Source organism: Lissotriton vulgaris, chromosome 8, assembly GCF_964263255.1.
Source record: "Lissotriton vulgaris chromosome 8, aLisVul1.2, whole genome shotgun sequence".
NCBI classification, from domain to species: Eukaryota; Metazoa; Chordata; class Amphibia; order Caudata; family Salamandridae; genus Lissotriton; species Lissotriton vulgaris.
The window spans coordinates 731,178,186-731,203,959 of record NC_141696.1 but is presented as its reverse complement, the minus strand read 5'-3'; the positions used below and the strand labels follow the sequence as shown (position 1 = coordinate 731,203,959).

At 45.0% G+C, this 25,774-nt stretch overlaps 1 protein-coding gene across 1 annotated transcript in view; it reads left to right on the top strand.

Moving 5' to 3' along the window:
- The window catches only part of CFAP47 (cilia and flagella associated protein 47), a 2,734,468-nt gene that overhangs the window by 585,798 nt on the left and 2,122,896 nt on the right, over nt 1–25,774 (top strand). Inside the window, exons 34-35 of the mRNA XM_086934611.1 lie at nt 19,330–19,427; nt 24,552–24,668. Coding sequence (XP_086790737.1) covers nt 19,330–19,427; nt 24,552–24,668 — 215 coding nt within the window. The remainder of the gene's footprint in view (nt 1–19,329; nt 19,428–24,551; nt 24,669–25,774) is intronic.

Genomic DNA, 25,774 nt, shown 5'->3' with positions numbered 1-25,774 from the left:
TGCATCAATCACATAGTAACTGAGGTCATTTATATCATTCTGGCGCACTAGTTTGAAATGTCGCGTGACCGGATACGTGGAATCCGAGTTTACAATCGTGCGTAAGTGCTGCAAAATACGGTTAAATACTTGAAGTTTTGTTCTTGAAGTTTTGTACTCCCTATGTACTGCAAATAGCAAGTACATTCCAGTACATAGACTGCATGGTCAGTCTTACACGTGAATAGGCCCTTGATCTTATGTGGGATAGGTGAAAAAGCATCTAAAAATTCATTTTTATTTACCCCAAGCCTACATGCCCTACATGAGCTGCACTTATGGAACCCCGTTCTATTTGTTAAACAATTACCGGTTTCACTCACTTCTGGACTTGTTCTTACTAGGGCATCCCTCATAGAGGGTGCCCTTCTAAATGTGATAGCGGGTCGTGCATCTAATTCTCAGGCAAGAGTGATATCAGTTTTCAAAATGGGCCAATTCTTGTTAATATTCCTTCTGACCTGCTTCTCCTGACAACTGAAAGTAGTAATGAGTCTGACCCCTGGTTTTTTACTTTCCGGAGTTTGTGGTCCATCTACTGATACCAACTCCTCACCATATGACTCCAATGGTACATTTTCTTCATCATGTATTTTCTGGAGAGCGGTCTGTAGATCACTCATTCCGTAACCCCGTGCTGTAAACCTCTGTACTGAATCAGCTAAACATACTGCTAGGCCACTCTCATTGCTGCAAATCCTTTTAATTCTTAAAAACTCCCCATAGGGGATGCTCTTGATTAGGTGTCTGGGATGGGTACTGCTAGCATGTAATACAGAATTGCCAGCTGTGGCCTTTCTATGTAACTTGGTATGAATGATGTTAAATTCTACATAAATCTCTACATCTAAAAATTCTACTCTTTCATTGCTGATGCTTGCTGTGAATTCCAGATTCAATGTATTATTATTGATTTTGTCTACAAAACTTTGTGCAGACTCCTTTGAGCCCTGCCACACCACACACACGTCATCAATAAAACACCACCACTTGATGACATTATTGGAAAATGCGTCACAGTGCCTGTGCTTGAGGACATGCTTCTCCCACCAACCAACATGCAAACACGCATAACTGGGGAAGAAGCATGCCCCCATAGCCACGCCCCTCAACTGCTGGTGCACCTCCTTGTTAAATAAAAAGAACTTGTTTGTAACACATATCTCTATCATTTTCAACAACATCTTGTTATGCTGATAAAAACACATATCTCTACTTGAAAGAAACTGACGTATAGCGTTCAAACCATCATAGTGATGTATGCTAGTATACAGAGAGCATATGTCCATTACTATAAAATAATAATCCTCTTTCCAAGTGACTTCTCTTAACTTCTTCAAGAAGTAGCCAGTATCTCTGTAGTATGAGGGAAGACACTCTACATATTCATGGAGGAAGAAGTCCACATACTTAGACATTGATTCTAGTAAGCCACGTTGTGTGGACATTATTGGACGGCCAGGCACAGGGATTACTTGTTTGTGCACTTTTGGGATGAAGTACACAGTTGGAATAATAGGATGGTGTGTTCTAAAAAAATTGTACACATCTTTACCTATTAAGACTTCTCTCTTTCATTGTGCTAGTTCTTTGAACACATGCTCTTTTACCATTTTTAATTCATTAAATTAAGCTTTTCTGCAGCACATGGGGGTGTCTCATGGCCTCCTCCATATAAGCTTTACGGGGCCAAAGCACTATGTTGCCCCCCCCTTATCTGCTTTGTTCAATATGATGTTTTTGTTATCACTAATCTTTCTCATAAGTTGCGAGTATTGCTGTTCAACATGATTTCTGTGTTTGTTTTTTTGGACCCAAGATCTGTTGAGCACCTTTAAATCTTCAATGACGCAGTCTTCAAATATATCAATAGCATCCCTCAGCATCATAGGGATGAACGTTGATGGAGGGCAAAAAGGAGTTTGAACTGCACTGGCACAGGCAATGCCCATGCGCTGAAGTTCATCCTGTGTGTCTAAAATTGAGTCATCAGCAAGCCCAGCTAATGTGTTAGCGGTTCTTAAAGTGGAACTATCAGAGGCCTGAAATTGTAAACTGGGTTGGTGCTATATATATATATATATATATATATATATATATATGAATCAACAAAATTTCCCTCTCCAAAAGGAAATAACGCAGGATACCTCTGGATGCTTGCAAAGATGTTTTATTCAGGCAAATGTGGCAACTGCCTACCGACGCGTTTCGCCAGTTACGGCTTGTTCACGGTGATCTATTTTTTCAGATGTATAGAGCTCAAACTTGACCGAAGGACATTAGAGCATTTTACACGAGCAGACATGGGGAGATTGAGGGCCAGATGTAGGTAATTCCTATTTACCTACTCTTAAATACCGAATTTTACCGATTCGTTATTTAAGGGTAGGTAAATAGGAAGGGGGCAGATGTAGGTAATTCTCATTTTAGAAATACCAAATCTGTAAGATTCGGTATTTACCGATTCGGTAAATACCGAATCGGTATTTCCTATTGATTCCTATGGGCCTTGAAGCCCATAGGAATCAATGGGAAATACCGATTCGGTATTTACCAAATCGGTAAATACCGAATCCTGCAAGCGTGCAGGGGGTGTCACTTTGACACCCTCTAGCACCCCAAGTACATGCTTTTGTGCCATGTGGCACACATACATGCCCTAAGGGCATGTCTGTGTGTCACATGGCACAGGTGTGCATGCACAGATGTGCATGCACACCTGAATTCGGTATTTTACCACACAATAGGATTGTGTGGTAAAATACCGACTCTTAAGGGCCTGTGGCACTGAAAACTGTGCCACCTCCATTTGGAATTACAGAATCGGTATATTTACCGATTCGGTAATTTTACCGAATCAGTAAATATACCGATTCTGTAATTTTCAGCCCCTACATAGCAAAACCCAAATACCAGTCGGTAACGGCCGAAATCGGCCGTTACCGACCGGTATTTGGGCTCCTACATCTGGCCCTAAGTGATTTACCCAGTATCACAGGATGTTGAGTCAGGGCTCAGTCTTGGTTTCCCAGTTCAAAAGTCAGCAGCTCTGGCCTCTTCGCTCCACATACCACTGACATAAATATTCCATGACCACACCTCAAGTGACAAATCATGAAGTCTACCAGGCATGCTCAAAGTGAGCAAATTTTTTCCATCAATAATTCCTGCCAGTGATTTTTTATTGTTAAGCTTTAAATAGAGTTAGGAGCTCAGACCGTATCAGTATATAAAGATACTTTTCACAGACATCACAGTTTCTTTTGCATAGGAAAAAATGAATGCCTACATATAGTCCTCAATAAACCTAGCCTCTAAAATGAACCTCTTGCATCATATGCATATATTTTCTCACCCGAAGTACAACGGGCAAAAAAAGACTTTCCTAAACTTATCTTTTTCCTGATAAAGCGGTCTATTCTCATCAAACTGAGCAACTCTGGTTACTTCGAAACCATTAGCAACCATTTTGGCATGTGACTTCCAAATCATTTGGACGTCTTATCTACTTTATTGCTTTTAAAGACTCCAATTGAAATGTTGATAATCTGATCAATATAGATACATTTTTCATTCATTTTATTACCAGAACCAGATGTAATCCATCCTAAATGGGAATATTTAGTAGAGTGAGCCTGACCTTCATTGTATTAATATAGAAAAAGTTTGATAGCATTTGCCTAAAATCCTACACTGATTAGAAAAAAAACAACTGGAGTTCTCTTTCTGTAGCAGGATATACCTTTTTCCCAAACTAGGCTGCATAGTATCATAACATGATGTTACGCGTCCTAGTAAATATAGTTCATTTGTTCTGTGGCTTTTAGATCACAACACCAGCTGAAAAAATAATGGAGATCATTCTTTGTTGTGAAGGGTATAATTACAATTCTTAACTGTGGGGATTAGTTCATTTCCAGGGATCAACTAATTTCAGTTCCTTAATAACTGACAACAATACTCAATGATCTCACACTCAACAGAAATGGGTATTGTATAGTCCACTCAATTGAAAATACTGAATAATTGCAATCTTCAGCGCACATTGGACATTCATTGCTGTTTAACAACATTTCCCTGATGAGATCATGGCAAAGCCTGTTGCCCCAAATTTGAGATGTACATATTGGCTGTGCTGGAAGATATTTCCTCAAATGATCAACTAACATCGTGACTGATCAGATATAATCTCCTATATCCATACCAATAATTATGACAGATAACAAATGCATCTTTTAAAGTAATTTCTCTATTCCGGAGCTTGAATGCCTGTGTGAACAAACTAAAGCTCTGACAGCAGCCTTGAGGATTTTTATCGCAATCTAAGAAGGTTTATTAATCGTGCCACTCAAGTGGGTATACCGGGCAAGATTGTACCACTGATCCTATATGGCATGTTGATTGTGGTTTTAGATGGACTAAACAGTTTAATCACTGTTGAAAGTATGATGTGGGCACATGCTGTCGAAATATGCTCCGGTGCTATTGTGCAAGGTGTACAACTTAAGCAAGGCTTAGCCGTTCTGAATACACTTGCTGAGACCCAGGTTTTATTTATGGTATTTGCTTTTTTAATTTATTTTGTAAAACCCTCTAATGTATGTGGTTCTTCAAAGACAAATAGTTTTTTTACCCATCAAACAGGAAAGAGTAATTTAATTCTAAGCAAGCAGACCCTGACCTATATATAAAAGATGATGCAAATAATAATACTTCTGTCCACTACTGTCTGGATCAACATTTTGTGCTGATTCCCTCTAGGCACATGGAAAGAAGTCTAAAGGGTTTGGGCAGTTAAGAAGTGCCGTCTATAAGAATATTTGGAGGGTAAAGCGGATTTCATACTTCACAAGTAGTTGTTTGGTTTTATAGTGGTACATGTTTCCTGCCTGTTCAATAAGCGGAGCATCAAAATCCCTTATGACTAAATTACATGCGCTCACAAAATTGATTGTATTGACATGCAGCTGCACATGCTGCTGGTCTGTCCTGATTTACTTTAATTGCAGTAACTAAAGTTGTGCCAAATCCTTTTTTCTAAATAGAGCATGCCCTGTTAAAGATGCAATGAGGCTTTTAATGCAAATGAGGACTATAAGTGCATGTACAGCATTGGGGAAAATGCCTTCTGTTAAAGTAATGAATACAGGCGTAAACTTATTGTTTAAAACATTACAGTTACATGAATGTTTGTTGGCATTAACTGTAATATCTTGGATGCATTTAGAAGAGTGGATTTATCTGACTTATTAATATTGTTAATACTACCACTTCAACTACTACTACTGTTAATAATATATCAGACATCCTTCTAGAAAATGGGTACTCAAAAGTTTCTCTCGGGGGCCAAATTTACAGTGTGGTTTGTGTCCAAGGGCCGCAGCAGTGGGGGCGGGGTCAGTGAGGGAGGGGGCAGGGGTAGAGCAACAAAAAAAACTGTGACCATGAGGTTGAACACAGGTCCCTGCTGCGGACGCCTTCGTCCACTGAGCCACCGGACCCGGCATACACACATCTCTCTCTCTCTCGCTCCCTCTCTCTCCCTCTCTCTACCTCTCTCCCTCCCTCTCTCCCTCCATCTCTCCCTATTTCTCCCTCTGTCTTACTCAGACTGTCTCACTCCCTTTCTCTCACTCCTCTCTCTCCCTCCCTGACTCCCTCTGTCTCGCTCACTCTGACTGTCTCAATCTATCTCTCTCTGTCTCACCCTCTCTCCCTCCGTCTCCCTCTCGCTCTGTCTCCCTCTCTCTCTCTGTCTCCCTCTCTCTCCTTCCCTCTCCCTCTCTGTCTCCCTCTCTCTCTCTGTCTCCCTCTCTCTCTCTGTCTCCCTCTCTCCTTCCCTCTCCCTCACTGTCTCCCTCCTCACTTTGTTGCTCTCCTCACTCTGTCGCCCTCCTCACTCTGTCGCCCTCCTCACTGTTGCCCTCCTCACTCTGTCGCCCTCCTCCCTCCCTCTGTCTGTCACCCTCCCCTCTCTCCCTCTGTCTGTCACCCACCCCTCCCTCCCTCCTCCCTCCCTCTTCTGTCAACCTCCCCTTCCTCCTCCTCCCGCCCTCTGTCTGTCGCCCTCTATCTCCATCCCTCCTCCCTCCCTCTGTCTGTCACCCTCTGTCTCCCTCCCTCTCCCTTTCTTTGTCTCCCTCCCTCTGTCTGTCACCCTCTGTCTCCCTCCCTCTCCCTTTCTCTGTCTCCCTCCCTCTCCCTTTCTCTGTCTTCCTCCTTCTCCCTTTCTCTGTCTCCCTCCCTCTTCCTTTCTCTGTTTCCCTCCCTCTCCCTTTCTCTGTCTCCCTCCCTCTCCCTTTCTCTGTCTCCCTCCCTCTCCCTATCTTTGTCTCCCTTCATCTCCCTCTCTATGTCTCCCTCCTTCTCTCTTTCTCTGTCTCCCTCCCTCTCCCTTTCTTTGTCTCCCTCCCTCTCTTTGTCTCCCTCTGTCTGTCTCCCTCTGTCTCAGTCCCTCTCCTTCTCTTTGTCTCCCTCTGTCTGTCTCCCTTTCTCTGTCTCCCTCTCTCTGCCTCCCGTTCCCTCCCTCTGTCGCTCTCCCTCTGTCTGCCTCCCTTTCCCTCCCTCCTTTCCTTCCCTCCCTTGCTCTCCCTCCCTTTCCCTCCCTCACTCGCTCTCCCTTTCCCTCCCTCCCTCCCTCCCTCACTCTCTCTCTGTCTGTGTCTACCTCCCTTTCCCCCCTCCCTCGCTCTCCCTCTGTCTGCCTGCCTTTCCCTCCCTCCCTCACTCTCCCTCTGTCTGCCTCCCTTTCCCTCCCTCCCTCCTCGCTTTCCCTCTGTCTGCCTCCCTTTCCCTCCCTCCCACCCTCGCTCTCCCTCCCTTTCCCTCTCTCGCTCTCCCTCCCCCTCCCTCGCTCTCCCTCTGTCTGCCTCCCTTTCCCTCCCTCCCTGATTCCCTCCCTCCCTCACTCGCCCTGTGTCTGCCTCCCTTTCCCTCCCTCCCTCACTCTCCCTCCTCCTTCCTATCCCTCCCTCCCTCGCTCTCCCTGTCTGCCTCCCTTTCCCTCCCTCCTTTCGCTCCCTCCCTCACTCTCCCTCTGTCTGCCTCCCTCTCCCTCCCTCGCTCTCCCTCTGTCTGCCTCCCTTTCCCTCCCTCGCTCTCCCTTTCTTCCCCTCCTCGCTCTACCTCCCTCTCCCTCCCTTTCCCTCCCTCCCTCGCTCTCCCTCTCCCTCTGTCTGCCTCCCTTTCCCACCCTCCCTCGCTCTCCATCCCCCCTCCCTTTCCCTCACTCCCTCGCTCTCCCTCCCACTCCCTTTCCCTCACTCCCTCGCTCTCCCTCTGTCTACCTCCCTTTCCCTCCCTCCCTCGCTCTTCCTCGCTCTCTCTCCCTCGCTCTCCCTCCTTTCCCTCCCTCTGTCTGTGTCTGCCTCCCTTTCCTTCCCTCCCTCCCTCCCTCTCCTCCCTCTCACTCCCTTTCCCTCTCTCCCTCGCTCTTCCTCCCTCTCCCTCCCTTTCACCACCTCCCTCGCTCTCTCTCTGTCTCCCTCCCTTTCCCTCCCTCCCTCTGTCTCCCTCCCTCTACCTCCCTCTGTCACACTCTTCATCTCACCCTGCTTGTGTGTGCCCGGGCTGAGACAGCTTCCTAGCACACACACACACACAGCCGCACCTGAGAACTTCACAGGTCTTTAAAAGACCATTTGTATGTTAATGAGGCTTTGTTGTATTTCACCTCTTAGGCACCTGCAGCTGCACTCTGAATATCACTGGAATGCCTGGGCCCCCACAGAGCACCAGAGTCTCTCAGAGTTGCGGCGTGCAGTGTTTGCTGACACTTTTATTTTTTTTAAAAACACAGGTAAATTGTCTGCAAGGTACGCGGGCGGCTAGGGAAGGCTTGCCGGGCTGCTGGCGGCCCGCGGCCGTACTATGAGTACCCCTGTTCTAGAATAAGGTAAGTGAGAATTAGCAAGGAAGTATGTTAGAAAATGCTCTTTTGGAGTGGTAAAGCCTCAACTTATTTATGGATTTTATTGCTGGTGTATTGACCCAGTGTATGTGCTCTGACCCTTAAAAACATGTCAAATTAGTTAATCCATGATTGGCAAATTTAATTTATGTATAAGTCCCTGCTACATGGTACTCTGTGTACCCAGGGCGTGAATGTTATGGATCATCAGTGGAATGCAGCACCCATTGTGTAAGTAAAGTGGCAAGGCAAAGCATGTCTTCAGACCTGCCCCTGCAGCCGGAATGCACAGTTTTAAAACTGCAGATTCGACCTGGCAAAATCAACCCTGTGTCTGGCCTACCTCACCCTTTTTAATACTTATAAGTCACCCCTAAGCTAGACCATAGTTGCCTATAGGGCAGGATGCAGGATATTTAAAATGTGGGACATGTGTAGTTACGTTTTACATGTCTTGGTAGTGAAAAATCTCCAATAGAGTTTTTCACTAGACTCTCCCATAGAAAAGCAATGGGTTACATTATAATACCTTATACTACATAACTTCAATGTAGGAATAGAAGGATTCAAATTATATTAATTTATAAATTAAAACCCAATCTCATGATCAAGTCAACTTTTAAATTACTATTTTGAAAATGCCATTTTTGGAAAGTTGGCTTTTTTCTGCCTAGAGCCTCTAGTAGCCTTTTCAGAGTTAATCCCAAACTGTTACCTGGCAGCCCGCTGGCCCCTGCAAGGAGGTGTGAATGGCTTCCAGGAAAAGGAACAAAACAGTCTTGGCTGGGATGATAGGTGGCCTCCTCCTGACAAGATGGCCTGGGGGTATGTGTATGTGGGGGTATGTGTCCTCCAAATGCACAGACTTCAAAGGGACATCCCATTTCACAGGCAGATGTAACTCACACCTGAGCATGCAGCTACAAATGTCCAGGGAGCCAGAGTGGTGCCGATCCCAGTGAGGGGAAAACAGGTTCCATAGCTGGTTTTTAGGGGAGGTGTTTCTTTTTTTCCCTAAACACACCTCAGGGGTGTGCCCAGAGCTCTGCACAACAGAAGACAGGTTCTGCCATATTGGTTTTAGGTAGAGAGGGGCATTGTGGGATAGTTTACAGTAAAACACACAGGAAGGGCTGCAAATGTGGAACAATTTCTCCATTAGTTAAGGAGTGGTCAAGATTCTTCCCCACACCAGGATGGCACTGGGCTGGCACGGAGCATAAACGTTGTGTCCTCATAAGCCTCTTCAGAACACCGCTCGACCTGTGGAATGCAAAAGGACAGCCAACCCTGGTAGAGTGTACCTTATCCGCTTGTGGTTCTGTGCAGGAAAATGGCGCCATATCCTGGCTCAATTTAAATGTAGTCGGAAGCCCATCCTGGGTCAGTCCGCTGCGTAACTCAATTGTACACTTTCTGATGTTCAGAACGTCCTCGCGGTAAAAAGGTCTCTTTTTACCGCGGTACACTCAACCAGGGTTGTTTGCCCCCTACATTCCTCACTAACCTCGTCCTGAGGAAGACTCGCAGGCAAGGCTTAAACATCCTACATGCCACAAGTCGAGTCGAAACGTCGACAACCTTATATTCTTGTACCTAGACCCATCCTCATAATCCCTACTATGTGCCACAGGTGACTACAATTTGTGATTGTACCAATGAATGTAAATAGACCGTGTAAAATGGCATTGGGACAGGACACACAGATTGATACATCTGATCAATCTCACTGAATCTCTCTACTCCTTTCTTCACTCTGGGAATAATTCCCCCACTTACTTACCTTCGAGCACCCCTTCTTTTGCATTTTCCCCTCTGGAGCAACCACCAGAATGTATAATGATTTAAATCCATTGATGTAAATACATTTGTTTGATTACATATGAAGCCCATGCTCTGCACATCCTTTCATGCATACTGTGTAAAAAGTTTATATTGAAGTACTGTGACTTATAAAGAGCATGAATTCATTTTCTGCTCAATAATTAGGAATTGGAGATTCATTCTGAGAACTTGATTGTTTGGTTTGAGGACCATTGTTCTTCTATATTGAATGTTGCGCAGGTCCACAAGCTTGTAACGGGTCACCCCTTACCTGTAATGGCCCCACTTCTACCCGGCAGAACAGTGGACTCCGATGACTAGTTCGGCTTGATTCCTGTTCAGCTATAGGAATGCAAAAGCTGTAAGAGGCGCAAATCTCTGCTGAGGCCAGCTGACCAGTTCCAACTGAAGTTGACCTGGACTCTGCTGGTTGCTTCTGGGAGATTAAGCCCTAACCCCCAAATGGTGGCAAAAGGTCCTGGACCCTTGACTGATGTTAGAGTGTATTCTTTCCCCCATCGAGTTTGCAAGATTGGACACTCAGAAACCTTTTCTGAACTTTTTGCAAAAAGAACCATAGGCTACCACTGGACTGCTGCCGAGGCACAGCCACCAACATCAATCTGCTGTTGGGACTCAACTTGCTGGTTTGTCCTGCTAAAATGATCCTGATTCCCAGACAAGTTTCTAAGTCTGAACGTAGAGGATTTCAAGGGGACAAACAGCAAGCAACATCCAGTTGCTGACAGCACCTTCCTGTGGTTGGATTTTGACTGCACTGAGTTTCCCCGCTGCAGATGTTGAGCCCCTCTTCAGATCCAGCTGGCACCCCTAAGCACCGATTACTTTGTCAACAACTTTTCTTCAGAAAAACGACTAAGTGAGAAGGTAAACTTTGCTCTGGGATGAACCTGGTCCCTGTGTCTGACCCATGCTCCTTCTCAGTATGTCTTAACTTTTGACTTTGATCCTGTCTAGCGAAACCAGAAACCTGAGGTTGGCGATGTGTTCTTTTTGGCGGTAGAATCATGTAAAACTTTAAAACATCATATCTATCTATAGTTCCCTACATCTTATTTTTTTTGTTTTGGTGTCTTTTTGCTCATTAAAATGTTCTCTAGTGTAAAAATTGGAGTTGGATTTTTATTGTGTTGTGTTTTATACATTTTACTGTTTTGGAACTGATAAATGCTTTACACATTTCTCTTAACTTATGCTTGTCTGCTCTGTGCCACAGTTACCGAGAGTGGAGCTCAGTTTAAAATTTGTGAGACCTAGCTGGACCTAGTGAGGGATAGTGCTAATATTACTTGACACACACAAACCCCAGTTCACTTATCTGCCTGCTCCTGGGCCTTTCCACCTTTGAAGGATTTCGTCTAATTTTGTCTTTTTTTTACAGTGTTCCCTTATCCTTAATTCCTACTTGTCTACTTGTCCCACAGCTCAACTCAGTGCTTCAAATTGCATGATTAGATCAAAAGACCTTTAAAAAACTCAAATGCAATCAATATCATCTAATGCGGTCTGCAAATTCAATAAAGTCCTCTGGCATTAAGAACATTTGTGTTTGTCCTTCAGCTGTAGCATTTAAGTTCCCATGTGGCATTGGCAAATAATGAATTTTCATATTCCTTGACCTTCACCTTTTAGAAAATCAGCCATTGACCCAGACTCTCTTTTCTGTTGTCTGAGAAGATCAGAAATTGAAACCTGATACAACTGCTTAGCAAAGGGATAAATGTTGGTTGAATACTCATCCCAAGATAGGTCTTGGGTTCATCACAGATGGATTTTGGTTATAGAGCATATGCTGAGCATCACAAAAAAAATGTTTATTCCATTTCCTACACTCTCATAATTTAATTCAGTACACAAGTAGTTGCATTTCTTTCCTCGGTCTTGGAAATCACAATATGTCTCATGATATCCCACCCAGAGTGCTTGTTTTCTTTTTCCAAATCTGGATGTTATTTTCCTTGATTTATTTCTTCCCTTCAAAGTAGTTAAAGAAAATTGATTTAATCTCCAACTCAATGTATTTTGGTGGGAATCGCAAGGTTTTTGGTTTTCCCATAGTGATCATACCTGACAAAACATAATTAGCAGGGCCTTACAAAACAAAGTCAGTGGTTAACTTCAATGAATATATTCACCAATTCTCTCATTTGTGTGGGACCACACCCTCGTGCAAGTAAGCAAATGTTCTCCTGACAGTACGGACGCTATATATGCGCAAGCATGATTAGTATTACAGAAGGAGTCGCACAAGCATCTGTAATAACATGGTGCCCCGGGGGCACACAAAGCGGGTGCATATGCCTTTTGCACCCATCGAGCACAATTTATTATATGGCAATGGGTGCTTAACCCCTTCCCTGCGAGGGTTTTTCACCTCCTGTGCGGGGGGAGGGGGTCCCGCACAGCGCTGCAATGCTGGTGACGAGCTCAGCTCGTCATGAGGCACAGCGGAGCTGCACTCATGACGAGCTGAGCTCGTCACGGCCACACCCGTTTTTCGAACGTTCAGCACAGCGGGGGAATTATCCCCGCGTGCGAAAGTACAACTGGATGACCTGGTGTCAGAGGCAGCAAGGATTACATGCGGAGTCCCTCAGGGCTCAGCCCTATCTCCCTTGATGTTCAATGCATATCTGCAGCCCCTCATTGCATCTCTGAATCAGATGGACTGCAGTATATACAATTATGCTGACGATACCCAAATCATCATTCAGATAGGCAATTCCCCTATGGCAGATCAAAAATTGAAGAATATTTTAAAATTTACCGTCAACTGGATGACGGCAAACTTTTTAAAGATTAATCCGGACAAGACGGAGGTGCTTGCAATCACGACAGCATCTAGCCCTTGGAGTGATCTCCTTTGGCCCACAGAATTAGGCAACCCCCCAGTACCAGCAGCAGTAGTAAAAAGCCTTGGCATAATCATCGACACAAATCTCACTATGTCAGCCCAAGTCTCGGCGGTGGTGGGCACCTGTGTAGGCCTCCTGAGACAACTGCGCAAACTTTCTCCCATCCTAAAGGCGGACACCCTCAGAAGAGCAGTGTCAGCTTTAATTCTGGCACGACTGGACTACGGCAACGTCATGTATTTCGGCATTCCAAAAAAACTTACCAAAAGACTTCAGATTGTCATGAATGACGCGGCCAGACTCATCTATAATAAACCAAGAAGGACACCTGCCACTCCCCTTCTCCGTGAGCTGCACTGGCTGCCAGTGAACCAACGGGCTAAGTTCAAAGGCCTATGTATTACGCAGAAAGCCTTATATGGGCAAGCCCCGAAATATATCAAAAAACGCCTCGTCCCATACGCCCCCAGCAGGAACTTACGCTCAGCAGAGGCTGCACTACTGATCTGTCCTAGGATTAAACTGTCCTCCTTCGGAGGACGGACGTTTTCCCACACAATTCCCAAAGCTTGGAACCAACTGCCTGAGAATCTGCGCAAAGAAACAAAGCTCCTACCTTTTAGGAAAAAACTAAAAACTGTGCTCTTCCAAGAGGCATGGGGTAATATCTAGTTTTTTTCCCTTTTTTATGTCAGTGTCCACTCGCCTGCTAAGCGCTTATAGACCCCGGGGTGATAAGGCGCTCTACAAATCAAAAATACAAATACAAATACAAATACAACGTTCCAACGGCCGTGACGAGCTCAGCTCGTCATGAGTGCAGTTCAACAGTGCCTCATGACGAGCTGAGCTCATCATTAGCACGCAACGGGATAATACCAATGCTCTACAGAGACTATCACAAACACTGCACCATGCTCATCAGTAGCTGGCAATATGACAGGTCCTAGGAAGACACTGTCTAGCACAGGCAAGTAGTGCAATTACCACAAGAAAATGAGCTGTAAAACCATACCAACACCTTGCCTGTCCGTCTGTACTTCTCTGCAGGAGGCCAGAAACCACATGCTGCAAGGCAGATAAGGAGGGCCTACATGTCACACTTACCAGTCTCTTTAGGTCCCCTCTGAAACTGCCCTTATCACTTGCGCCTCTTTTTCCTCTGATTATTAGACTGACCGGTAAGATTAATGACCGTCCGTTCCCCATGGTCCTGATGCCCCCACATAACGGCCATTCAAGCATGATCCAGTGGCATGAAAATAGCCCCCGCAGCGCCTGCCGTTCGGAGGGGTGGAGAGTGGGGGGGGCTGGCCCGATCTCCAGGGGAACCCCCACCGGTACTGTGCACTGGTGGCAGGCCCATGGCTTCGGAGCTCCTGACTGGTTTGGGAGAGTAGAGTGCCACCCTCCATGTTTTTTGCACGGGGGGGGTCAAGTTCCGTTATGTCACTGGCATAAACGTTGCACCAGGCATCTCGTTTTATCTATTCCTAACAAAAGTATGCTTTGTTTTCCTCTAAATTCCACATCTACAGCCTGCCTTTTTTTCAGTTGTGTGTCTGATTGCTAAAGGTAGGAGTTTAAAGTTCTAGACTTTTTAAAATACAATTTAAAAGTGATCAGACAATCTAGGAAGCATTTTAGTAGTAAGCTTGTTGTTTTTGTAGTAAGCTTGTTGTTTTAATGGACAGAGTATTTGATGCCCCAGGAATTAATTGCTTCCATTTTATTGTGGGATTACGTGTGTTCTAGTCTATATCTGGTTAAAATTCACGTATTTTTTTCTTTTTCACATTTTGCAAATCATTGGCATTACACGCACCAACATAAAAGCTAAGTTTTAAATTGCATTTCTCTGGCAGCTATCGCTCCCTTACATTTTTCATAACATCAGCATGCACGACTATCACTTTGTCCATTTCTGTACCTTTCCTCAGTCTGGTAATGGCAGAGAATGTGAGGGAAGTATGGAGGGCGAAGAAACTGGGACCTTAAGAGAAAGATAAGAGCAGCTAAAGAGAAAGATAACAGCAGTTTTTTGACATATGTGATATCCTGTTTCCACTGCCCCTAATCTGAGAATCTGGAAGTCGCTAAGTAATGAATGTCACAAAATAGACGTGACAAGGGTATATGAGAGTACGTATTTAGGTAAACCTTTGTATTTCAGAATGATGGAAGTTTTAGACAAGGCATTTCTAAAGCCTATTTGGGACTTGATGTTCAACCCTGAATTCAGGGGAGTAGCTTGGGCATTAAGACTGGGCGGTGTGAGCTTCAAATTTTCAGACATATCATGTTAATCATTATATGACAAGCAACCTCTAAGGGGGGCTTAATGGCCAGTGGAAGGGGAAATTAGTGCGGATTGTGAGGGGTGCTAAAACTGTTTTTTGTAAAATGACCATGTTTTAAGACCTTCAAAACAGAAACAAGAGTGCGTGTGTGTGTGTTTTTATTTGAGAGAATATTTAAAAAATCCAGGTGAAATCCGACAGACACCTTATCACACCCGACTGAAAGCCGCTGTACCCAACTATTTATTAAATAATACATTTATTAGGGGGGTTTAACGCCCCAAACACCTCCTCAAGCTACGCTGCTTCCTGGACTGCAGAGGGGAAAAGATTTTCCTGTTTGATGGGAAAGCAATTTTCAATCAATCAATTTAATCCGGAACGGGGTCCCAATACCACATCCACTGTATCATTAATGGCATACACAAGTCTGGATTAGTGTAAGACTGAAGACTGCACGAAAACCTTGTTTGAAGGAGTCCTCACACCTTGCTCCTCCCATGGCCATAGAATAAATGATCTCTGATTGTGTTAGGAGAATGAGAGTGGACAGTGCGCAAGGCTGACGGCTCTGACACCCCGCAGCATTTGACCATGGAAAATGTAGGGCTGAATGGGACCAGGCTTGAGTCCCATTGAATGTGTCCCTCCCTTAGTACGAACATTAACACAAAGAAACTTATTGACTCAACAAGAATGATGAACAGAGTACCATCCTGATTTCAACCTCGTTGAAGGGAGTCTCAAATAAAGTAGAATAATTGTTGACCTACACCCATTGTTAAAAATGTCCTGGTGAAGGCCCTGCAATATTGGTGGATCTATTTTTTTGGGGCCGGTTTTGCATTCTAGAGATGGACAACCCTCATAAAGTGATGTAAAGTTAAGTAATCCCAGGGTCTCCCAGAACAAACACCATCCATGCAGGATAGCAGCACAAAGACAACTAGAAACTAGAGGATAAAAAACAAACAAATTAAAAACAAGTTAGACACAGTGGATTGACTGAGCTGTTAGGAAGGTTTATACTTCCTCATCAGACATGTTGTCCAGCGCAGACGGCAGACTGAAGCTACATAACTTATTTGTATGAGTAAGGTGTTGATTAAATGTATATGGGCTTTAGAATGGGTAGCTGCACCTTAGAGGACAAAGAGGCCATTGAGGTGTTCTAGAGTCAGGATAAACCTCCTCTTCTTTGTAAATGTCTGATCAATTTTGGTGGACCATAATACATGTATGAAACCGCTGTATATTTCTGTCACAAACTTTTTTTAGTTTGAGTGCATAAATTCCTTTTTTACAATCGTGAAAATGTGTATTTAAAACACTGAAGTTCTATACAGTTTGTTTTGCGGTACTTAATTTATATAGGCCACAAGCTGTGTTTGCTGCCCAAGAGAGACTGGTGAATGATGAAGCTGGGCAGTGTGTGTTAATGTTTTTCTTATTTTAATGCTTTGTCATCCATGGAGACTAAGTAGCTACTGAGAAGGGAAACTGAGAAACCGATGTCCCTGCCCGTTCCCTGGATGAAATAACGTCATTCACCAGGAAGTTGTTTGGGCAGATTCTGAAAATAGTTGAAAACAATCGGGTTCAGGGGAAACATAAATTGTGATTATAGTTATTCTACACTGCTAATTCAATGTGAAGGAGAAAAATTGTGAATCAAACAATCTAAACGTGACTAATGCCACTAAACTGCCTAAGCACCAAAAGTTGCTTGCATATTTTATTCTTTTTTTTCTTTTTAGTTTAGAGAGACATTTTTATATATTTACAAATGATCAACTTTAGTAATCTGCTAATATCAAGAGGTACTGTGCCTCGTTAATGAAGGGACATGCAGCTTGTGGTAATTGCTAACTATCCTTGTGATAAAATATCACTGAATTCATAGGTGCAAAATCATGTCTAAAGGCTGAGAATAACGTCTGTGCTATTTATTTATTTATGTAATGCGATTTCTTTATACATACCTGTCATATTCAGTAGCAGCCCGTCCCCTGCCACAGTGGGTGGGCGGGCCGGGCCGGCCGGGGACGAGGAGGGAGGTGGAGGAGGTAAGCGGGGAGGGTTCGGGGACAAATAAATAATATTCTCTGCGCTTGAAGGGTTTTTTCCGGCTTGAGACGGCCGGCCAAAGACCTCATGCACAGTGAAGGGAGTGCCCACCACTCCCCCACCAGCAGTGTCAACCCCCTGGCCCGCACTCAAAACTCATCAGGGTCCAGGGGATTATAATAAATCGATAATAAAAAGGGATTAAAACCCGTTTTATTATCGTGTTTTTTGCTGGTGGTGGGGAGGGCAGCGCCCCTCCTCTCTAACAGAGAGGGGATGTATGTCAGTACAACGCGATCATTTTGATCGCTGTACTTGACATCGCGGATTTTACAACGCAAGTGGTTACAACGACTTGCGTTGGAGGGCACGGATTTAGGAATATTATCATTTTATATTCCAACACCAGTCCACGTAACAGTAGGGAAGGTGTTGGAATATAAAATTACAATATTCCTTAACCAACAGCGCCATCCAGCGCAAGTCGTAGGAACGACTTGCGTTGTAATGGCCGCGTGGTAAAGGTCATGCAGTGTAAACACCGCGTTGTAAACAACGTTTACCCAGAGAGGCCACCACTGGTCATATGTTATAGAGGTAACCAGAAGGTTTGAATGATGAATAGATTGACTGTCGTATCTTAAAAAGCCAAGTGCATTCAACTTGATTGTCTGAACAAATATTGTCCTTAAACTTGTGAACTCTAATAATTAACGTCTGCTGTACCGTAACGGTAACAAAAGGGTTCAATTGTATCAGCACAGATTAATTGTGTGTCGCTTGCTGGTAGGCATGTTTATCGTACCTCTGCTCTGATGCATTGGGCATGATAGGAAATCCCTCCTGATCTTCCGCACTGACTAATCCTTTGCTCTGACTGACCTCCTTATGCTACCTTAATAATTGATCCTCCCTACTGTGCTCACCTTGCTTGCAAACAGCTAAACGTTCTTTGAATGACTTATTGGAGAAGATACCCACGTGCTGACCTGTGCAGGGGATTGTGTTAAAAGTGCTTCCTCTAGGTGTGGCCAGGCAGTGGCGTAGCGAAACTTGAGGGGGGCCCCTGCAAACTACATGGAGAGGTCCTTCTCCGGACTCAGTCAGGAGCTCTCAGGCCAGGGCACTGTGCTGCGGGGGCCCCCTGAAGCTCAGGGCCCCTCCGCACTGTGGGGGCCTATGTTGCACCACTGTAGCCATTCCTCTATCACCCTAAGTATCATACTGCATGTTTACTTTTCATATATACTTATGTGTTCCAATCGTGATTCTTGGCCATTGCTCATTTCTCTGGATTTTAATTGGTTCAACCAAGGTTTGATGGTAATTAGTATTAGTAGTGTGGTTGCGGACGTCCAAAAATGTTATGGTTTTCTTTGGTTTGTTCTCACATAACCCACTGTAGCTATGTAATTGCCTCCTGGCTCCATGTAAGAGTTGTAGCTTTTCAGGTAATGGCGGATATGTACCGTATGGCAGTGACGTCGGCAATAGGGAAATACTGATGAAGTCACACTATCAGTAGTTTTCCCCCAACGGCAGCAATGTGGACAGCCAAATGTGGCTTTGAGTGAGTTGATTGTGTATTGTGCCCATGGTGACAATATCCTTAACTAAGTACATTCATGGCTGATTAGGTGGTTGTCCTAAGCAGTGTTCCTATGTGGCCTGCTGCATTAGGACGTCTAATCTGTAGTCATTAGGACTTATATGGTATTATACCATTTACACCGCAGGCCATGTTTAATGAACCAAAGTACCAATTTTAGGGATAATAAGTATTGGATTCTTACTGGAGGTTTAAAGTGGTGAGCAAAATTTGTGTAATTTTCTGTCTAGGTATGCTAATTTATCAAAATGCAAATATGTCATTTAGAATGACATTTTGGCCCAAAATGCATCCTACCACTGTTTTTGACATAAGGACGCATGGCGTAATGTCTGGAATTCCACATAGTAAGCATAACACAAAATTCCTGAAACTATGCGAACGACTCCAGTATAATCTAATTTTCACCTGGCCCTAGTTTACAACTGAGCCAGGGTGAGTCACCACCGAGGGACGCTTGGCCACAGTTCCATGAATCAAATGTCCTTTGTGTAAAAAGATTGTACAATGCATTCATTTGTATGTTGTTACCCCCCTAAGCTCTTGCTAATGAGGACCTTCATTGCACGCCAGTCACATTGTATTAAAACAAAACTTGGGGAGTCCTGTCACTGTATAGACTATGGATGCTAAGTAATATTTGAAATCTGTTTACAAGTATTGTTTCTTGTCGCTTCATTTGGTGTTTTCTATTGTTTCCCACAGGCAAAGTCCCGCCCAAGAGATGGGTTGTAAACTTTGAAAGAGACCTTCTGGATGGCCTGGTGCTAGCAGCTGTGATTGCTTCATATTGCCCATTTTTGGTAAGGAGGACTTACCTTTCTAATGAATATAACGTGCTAATTAATAAAAATGTTTTGTTTGCCAACATATGTAAGTAAACAACATGTATTTAGTGCGCCCATTTGTCTACATCCGACTCACTAATAAACATGAACGTATATTTGACGTGTTTTTTTTCCTGTTTTCTTATGTGTAAGTCTGTTAGTGGCACATTTCCTCTCAATTGGACCCAAGGTTTGAGACACACGATTCACATTTGCTTTTTACCTAATATCAATTATTTTTTAACTTAAACCATTTCAAAAGATTTTGTGTGTGCCGCCTGAACTGCACCGAAGAGAAATGTAAATACGCAGCATATAAACATTTTTAAACAAGTTGTCTTTAAGGTGGGGTAGCGTGACCTAAAAAGATGTCAGTTTTTGGTGTGAAAACATTAAATGCGCCATTCGGTTTACCCAGAAGAGCTAGATATTGATCAAGTGATAGAGCTCCCTAAATGGCAGCTGCAAAACTATTGGCAGACCAGAATACTTGCAGAATGTATTGCCATTGTCCATTGGACCACAGGAGCAAGTGAATACTGCAAGGTCAATACATTGGCAAGTTCCTCTTTTTGGGCTTTGGTTTTCAGAGGGTACAGAGGTCAAACAGTGAAGGGTGTCTGATGAGGTGTGGAGGGGAAAACTCAGACCCAGTTGACACGTAAATAGTTCACAATGTCCTATATTGGCATGTGTAGTAAAATGTTAATAGAATATAACGTTATTGTTATTAAGTAGCTTATGTCTTAGTTAATAATAGAACTGGACTTTTATTTTGTTTAAGTTTAGTATCTTATGTCTGGATCATTGTCAATATAGCTGGACTTTTACTCTTTAGTAGCTTAGCCCACATGCAATGGCTAGTTATTAAAACACAAAGCCAGCTTATGTAGGGGCTTCATGTGTTTCTATTACATACCACTTTATTAAACACTGTGCTGGTAACGTCATACGGGGCCTCAGGAGGGCCTAAGTGCTGCCTGTCTGATTAGGATATTGAAAGTGCAGTGGTTTATTTAGCATTTTCTTATGGTTATATGACTCAGCGGTGGCATAATGTGTCATGGAAGTCGGGGGAAAATTAAATCATGTAGCACCTAAGCCATTTGTGAAGTTTATCTCTCACAGCATGCCCGGAGTGTATGTCAGCCAGGGAAGCACTTGCTGTGGAAGTATCATGGGATTCTACTGTTGAAGGAGGAATCTCAGATGCCTTCAATCTGAATGGATGGCGGGTTATAAAGCACAGCTCTTAGACCACCAGTCACCTGATATTAGTAGGTGGTGGCTTGGCAGCTTATGAGGGCCCTTTGTGATACACTGAGGGATAGCACATGAGCATAACCAAGGAGGGTAAAGCTTTCAGGCAGATGACTGATCATTTCCGTCCTTTGGTACAGGCCTGGACGAGGGACAAAAAGACTAAGTGCTCCACACTCGTCTTTCCTCGAATGGATGCAGAACATGCATCATGGATGAGGAAAATCAACTTGATGTTGCTAATACCTGACGAAAGGAGGTAGACAGCTTTGTGAGCCCAATAGCTGCTTGCCTAAAATATCTGCATGGTTCAGCTGACATGAATCAATGCCATGAATCGACTTCCTCTACTGACAGGGAGCCGTCAAGAACAGAGTGCCACTGCTCAGTCTGAACTTAAGGCTGCATCTCAACAATGTACCAGCTGCTGGTCTGTACACAACTTTTCTTCTTGCTTTGAGAAGAACAATACAGCAAGTTGCACCAGTGGTGTGTGGATGGGACCACAAATACTCTCAGAGCGCAGACTGTTCATCCTTGCAGCTAAAAGTTGCAAGGATTTCTGTACACCGATACAAGCTGCTGACCCACTGGGCCAGCTTATATCAATAAATATTGGCAGCTGGACCGACGCCAACTATCCACTGAAATTCAAACTTGTCCCCAAATATTAGGAGTTTGATACTTGTCACTCAATGTATCTCACTGGAAGTGTTGTTCCACTCTTTGGTAACCTTATTCCCAAAAGGTGCACAATCACCTTACTTTCATTGGGGATGGAAGACATGCCATAATGTCCACTTCAATGTGTATCACACTCAACTAGTCGGGGGATGCTGATGGACATCTGCTTCCTAAGCGGACCTATACACAGTTTGAGAGGTATGGACAGACAGTCTTTTTCAAATGTCTCATCTCTTCAATCAATCAATCAAAGACATTTATAGAGCGCACTACCTACCCGTAGGGTCTCAAGGCGCTTGGGGGGGGGGGGGGGGGGCGCTACTGCTCGAACAGCCAGGTCTTGAGCTTCTTCCTGAAGGAGAGGTGGTCTTGGGTCAGGCGCAGGTCGGCCGGGAGGGAGTTCCAGGTCTTGGCGGCCAGGTAGGAGAAGGACCTTCCTCCTGTAGTGGCTCTACGGATGCGTGGGACGGCGGCGAGGGCGTGGCTGGCAGATCGGAGGTGGCGTTTGGGAGCGTAGAAGTTGATGCGGTGGTTGAGGTAGCTCGGGCCTTGATCGTGGAGAGCTTTGTGTGCGTGGGTAAGGAGACGGAAGGTGATTCTCTTGTTGACCGGGAGCCAGTGCAGGTCTCTTAGGTGTCCGGAGATGTGGCTGTGTCGTGGGAAGTCGAGGATGAGTCTGGCTGAGGCGTTCTGGATGCGCTGGAGTCTTTTCTGGATCTTGGCGGTGGTTCCGGTGTAGAGTGCGTTGCCGTAGTCCAGTCGGCTGGTGACGAGGGCCTGGGTGACGGTCTTCCTGGTCTCCGTAGGGATCCACCAGAAGATCTTCCGAAGCATGCGCAGGATGTTGAAGCACGACGAGGAGACGGCGTTGACTTGCCTGGTCATGGAGAGGGAGGAGTCCAGGATGAAGCCCAGGTTGCGTGCGTGGTTCGTCGGTTTGGGTGCGGTGCCCAGGGCGGGGGGCCACCAGGAGTCGTCCCAGGCGGAGGGCGAGGAGCCCAGGATGAGGACCTCCGTCTTATCTGAGTTCAGTTTCAGGCGGCTCGTCGTCATCCACTCGGCTACCTCTTTCATCCCTTCGTGCAGGTTGGCTCTGGCGGCGGCGGGGTCGTTGGTCAGGGAGAGGATCAGCTGGGTGTCGTCGGCGTAGGAGATTATGTTGAGGTTGTGTTGGCGTGCGATGGCCGCGAGGGGGCTCATGTAGACGTTGAAGAGAGTAGGGCTCAGCGAGGATCCTTGAGGGACGCCGCAGATGACTTCGGTGGCCTCTGACTTGTACGGTGGTAGGCGGACTCTCTGTGTTCTTCCGTCGAGGAAGGAGACGATCCATTCCAGTGCCTTCTCCTGGATTCCGACGTTGTTGAGGCGCTGCACTAGGGTGCGGTGGCAGACCGTGTCGAAAGCCGCGGAGAGGTCTAGGAGGATGAGGGCCGCTGTTTCTCCGTTGTCCATCAGGGCTCGGATGTCGTCGGTGGCGGTGATGAGGGCGGTCTCGGTGCTGTGGTTGGCACGGAATCCGGACTGCAATGGGTCGAGGGATCCATTCGTCTCGAGGAAGGCGGCCAGCTGTTTGTTGACGGTCTTCTCGATGACTTTGGCTGGAAACGGGAGTAGAGAGATGGGGCGGTAATTCTTGAGTTCGGTGGGGTCTGCTGTAGGTTTCTTGAGTAGAGCGCTGAGTTCGGCGTGCTTCCAGCTCTCGGGGAAGGTAGCGGTGTCGAATGAGGTGTTGATAATGTCCCGCAGGTGGGGTGCGATGACAGCGTCGGCTTTGTTGAAGACGTGGTGAGGGCAGGGGTCGGTCGGAGATCCGGAGTGGACGGAGTTCATCATGCGGACGGTGTCTTCGGTGTTGACCGGGGTCCAGGCGCGGAGGGTGGTGGTGGGCGGCGTTGCTGCGGTCGTGGCGTGCGTCGGTTGAGTGCTGAAGCTGTTGTGTATGTCCGCGATCTTGTTGTGGAAGTAGGAGGCGAGGGAGTTGCAGAGGTCTTGCGATGGGGTGATGTCGTTGTTTCCGGCGTTGGGGTTGGAGAGCTCTTTCACGATGTTGAAGAGTTCCTTGCCGTTGTGTGCGTTGTTGTCCAGTCGGTTCTTGAAGGCCGTTTTCTTGGCGGTGCGGGTCAGTTGGTGGTGTTTCCGGGTGGCGAGCTTGAGGGTGGTCCTGTTGTCTGGCGTGGGTTCCTTTCTCCAGGCTTTCTCGAGGGCTCTCTTGAGTTAACCACATGCGTGCGGGGGTTATTTTTGCGCTACGCAGCTTTTTTCCAAAAGCCGCGTTACATGACGAGCTCAGCTCATCATCCGCACACGACCACCGTGGCTGATGACGAGCTGAGCTCGTCATCAGCATCGAAGGGGTTAAAGGCTGATCTACTTGAACTGGTTTGATCCTGAAAAGTTGGACACATGCATCCTTTTATATCCATTGAACAGGAAGGGATACTGGGGCGTTTGAAAGAGCTGTGCAGGTGGTCATATGACTATAAACACAGAAAACCAATAGGCATTATCCATCCTTTTGGATACAGGCAAACGGCCTGTGATACAGAACTATAGATTGGCTGCCTCAAATTTCTAATCAAGCTAAGCCACAGCCTTGTAATTGGGATGGCAATCAGCCATGACAAAAGGAACACTACTTGGTCATTTCAGATGCTAGCTACCATTTATGACAGCCTAGAACTCAGGGAGGAAATGGCGTATAAAATAAGAAGAGCATTCGTCTGGGTTCTCTTCATATATAACATAACGGGCCAACAAATATGATTTCCTAGGAACATGTTGACCAATAAATATCATGCATGGGACCTTTGTTCCTACATCGTGGTAGACTTTATTGGCTTCATAGTCTTGTATGTGAGGGAGCTTTCAAGTAGAGGTTGGCGATATTTACATTTTGCCGACAAAACTGGAAGAAGTTGACTTTCTTTTTTTTTAATGGTATTTTTTTTTTACTGGATTCTACATTAATTTGTTGCAGGGATTCTGCTCAGAAACAGAACTATGCCTGGGATCATGAAACAACAGTATGTAGGGGCTGAGTCACCACACCACATCAGTACCTATGGGCCCAAATCTGACTATCTAATAGATCCTCACCTGCCTTCCTAACCTTGCCAGAGAGAGAATAACAATGACATATGTTCATCTTTTTTGCAGATTTCTTCTCACTTTGTGAGCATGTACACTCATCCATACATCCCAGAGCAGTGTCTGCACAACTGTTTGATATTGGTGAATGCTTTCCGTGCCATCAGCATTAATATTGATGTTCAGGTAAGTGAATATATACTAGCACACAGTATCTCATGTCAGGGCAATGTATCTGTATAGGTTTGTAGATGCATTACATCTTCTTGAGACTTGTTTTTCTCTCTCTCATTGGTGTGCTGGTGGAAGAGGGTGGGAACTGTCACAATTGTATCTGCGGGAATCTTGTTTTTTTCAGCAATAAAAATAATAAAAACTCTTTAAACCAGCTGCCAGTCAGGAGCTATCTTGATCTGGTGACACGGTTCATTGGCCAATGCACTATCTCCTGGACATACACTACATGTCCTCAGTCTGCTTGGCCAATCAACCGCCTGAGCGCCAACTATACCCCTGCAATTCCGATCCAAGACTCACAGGGGGAAATAGATGTGAGTCCATGCTCCAGTTCACCCCTCAGTGTTCGTCCCAAGAAAAGGTTCACCAACTTTAAACAACATGCCCAAGAAAGTGCAAGGGCACAGGAGCAGTGGGCCAGCAAGAGCTGGCACCCACACGCACACTGACCCCAGGCCACCAGGAAAGGGATTTCTGGCAGCTGCAAAATGTACGTTGAGCCCGCGAATTGTAGATGTTGCCTTATAAGCAAATATTCTCATTCTTTCCCCACATCCCAGTGTTGTTAACGGAGAATAATAATAATGACAGGAATACCTTGTGTTTAGTGCTGATTGTATTTCCAGTTCTAAACTCTGAAAATAGCAGTTGTTAGTATTACTACATTTAATGATCCTCAGTTCATTAATGACTGGTAAGATGTCTAAGTGAGTTAACCACTCGCCCTGAAACACCCAACAATATGCAGGTCATGACTTTGACTAGAAGCAAGACGGACTCAACATTACATTTTTCATAGATCAATAAATTGAGTACTATTAAATTGGAACACCTGTTATTTAAACAACTTCAACATGGCAGACATACAGTAAGAAGCGATTCATCCAAAAATATTATTTATCAAATCCAGGAGGACAAAAGGCAGAATTGGTCTTGGTAGGATTCAAACTTGTGAACAGCACGTCACACCATGTGTTAGCAGTGTCCACGTAACTCAATGAGCAGTCTTGCCGGCTACTTTTATTTACCTTTACGAGCTGCCAATTGCCATGATT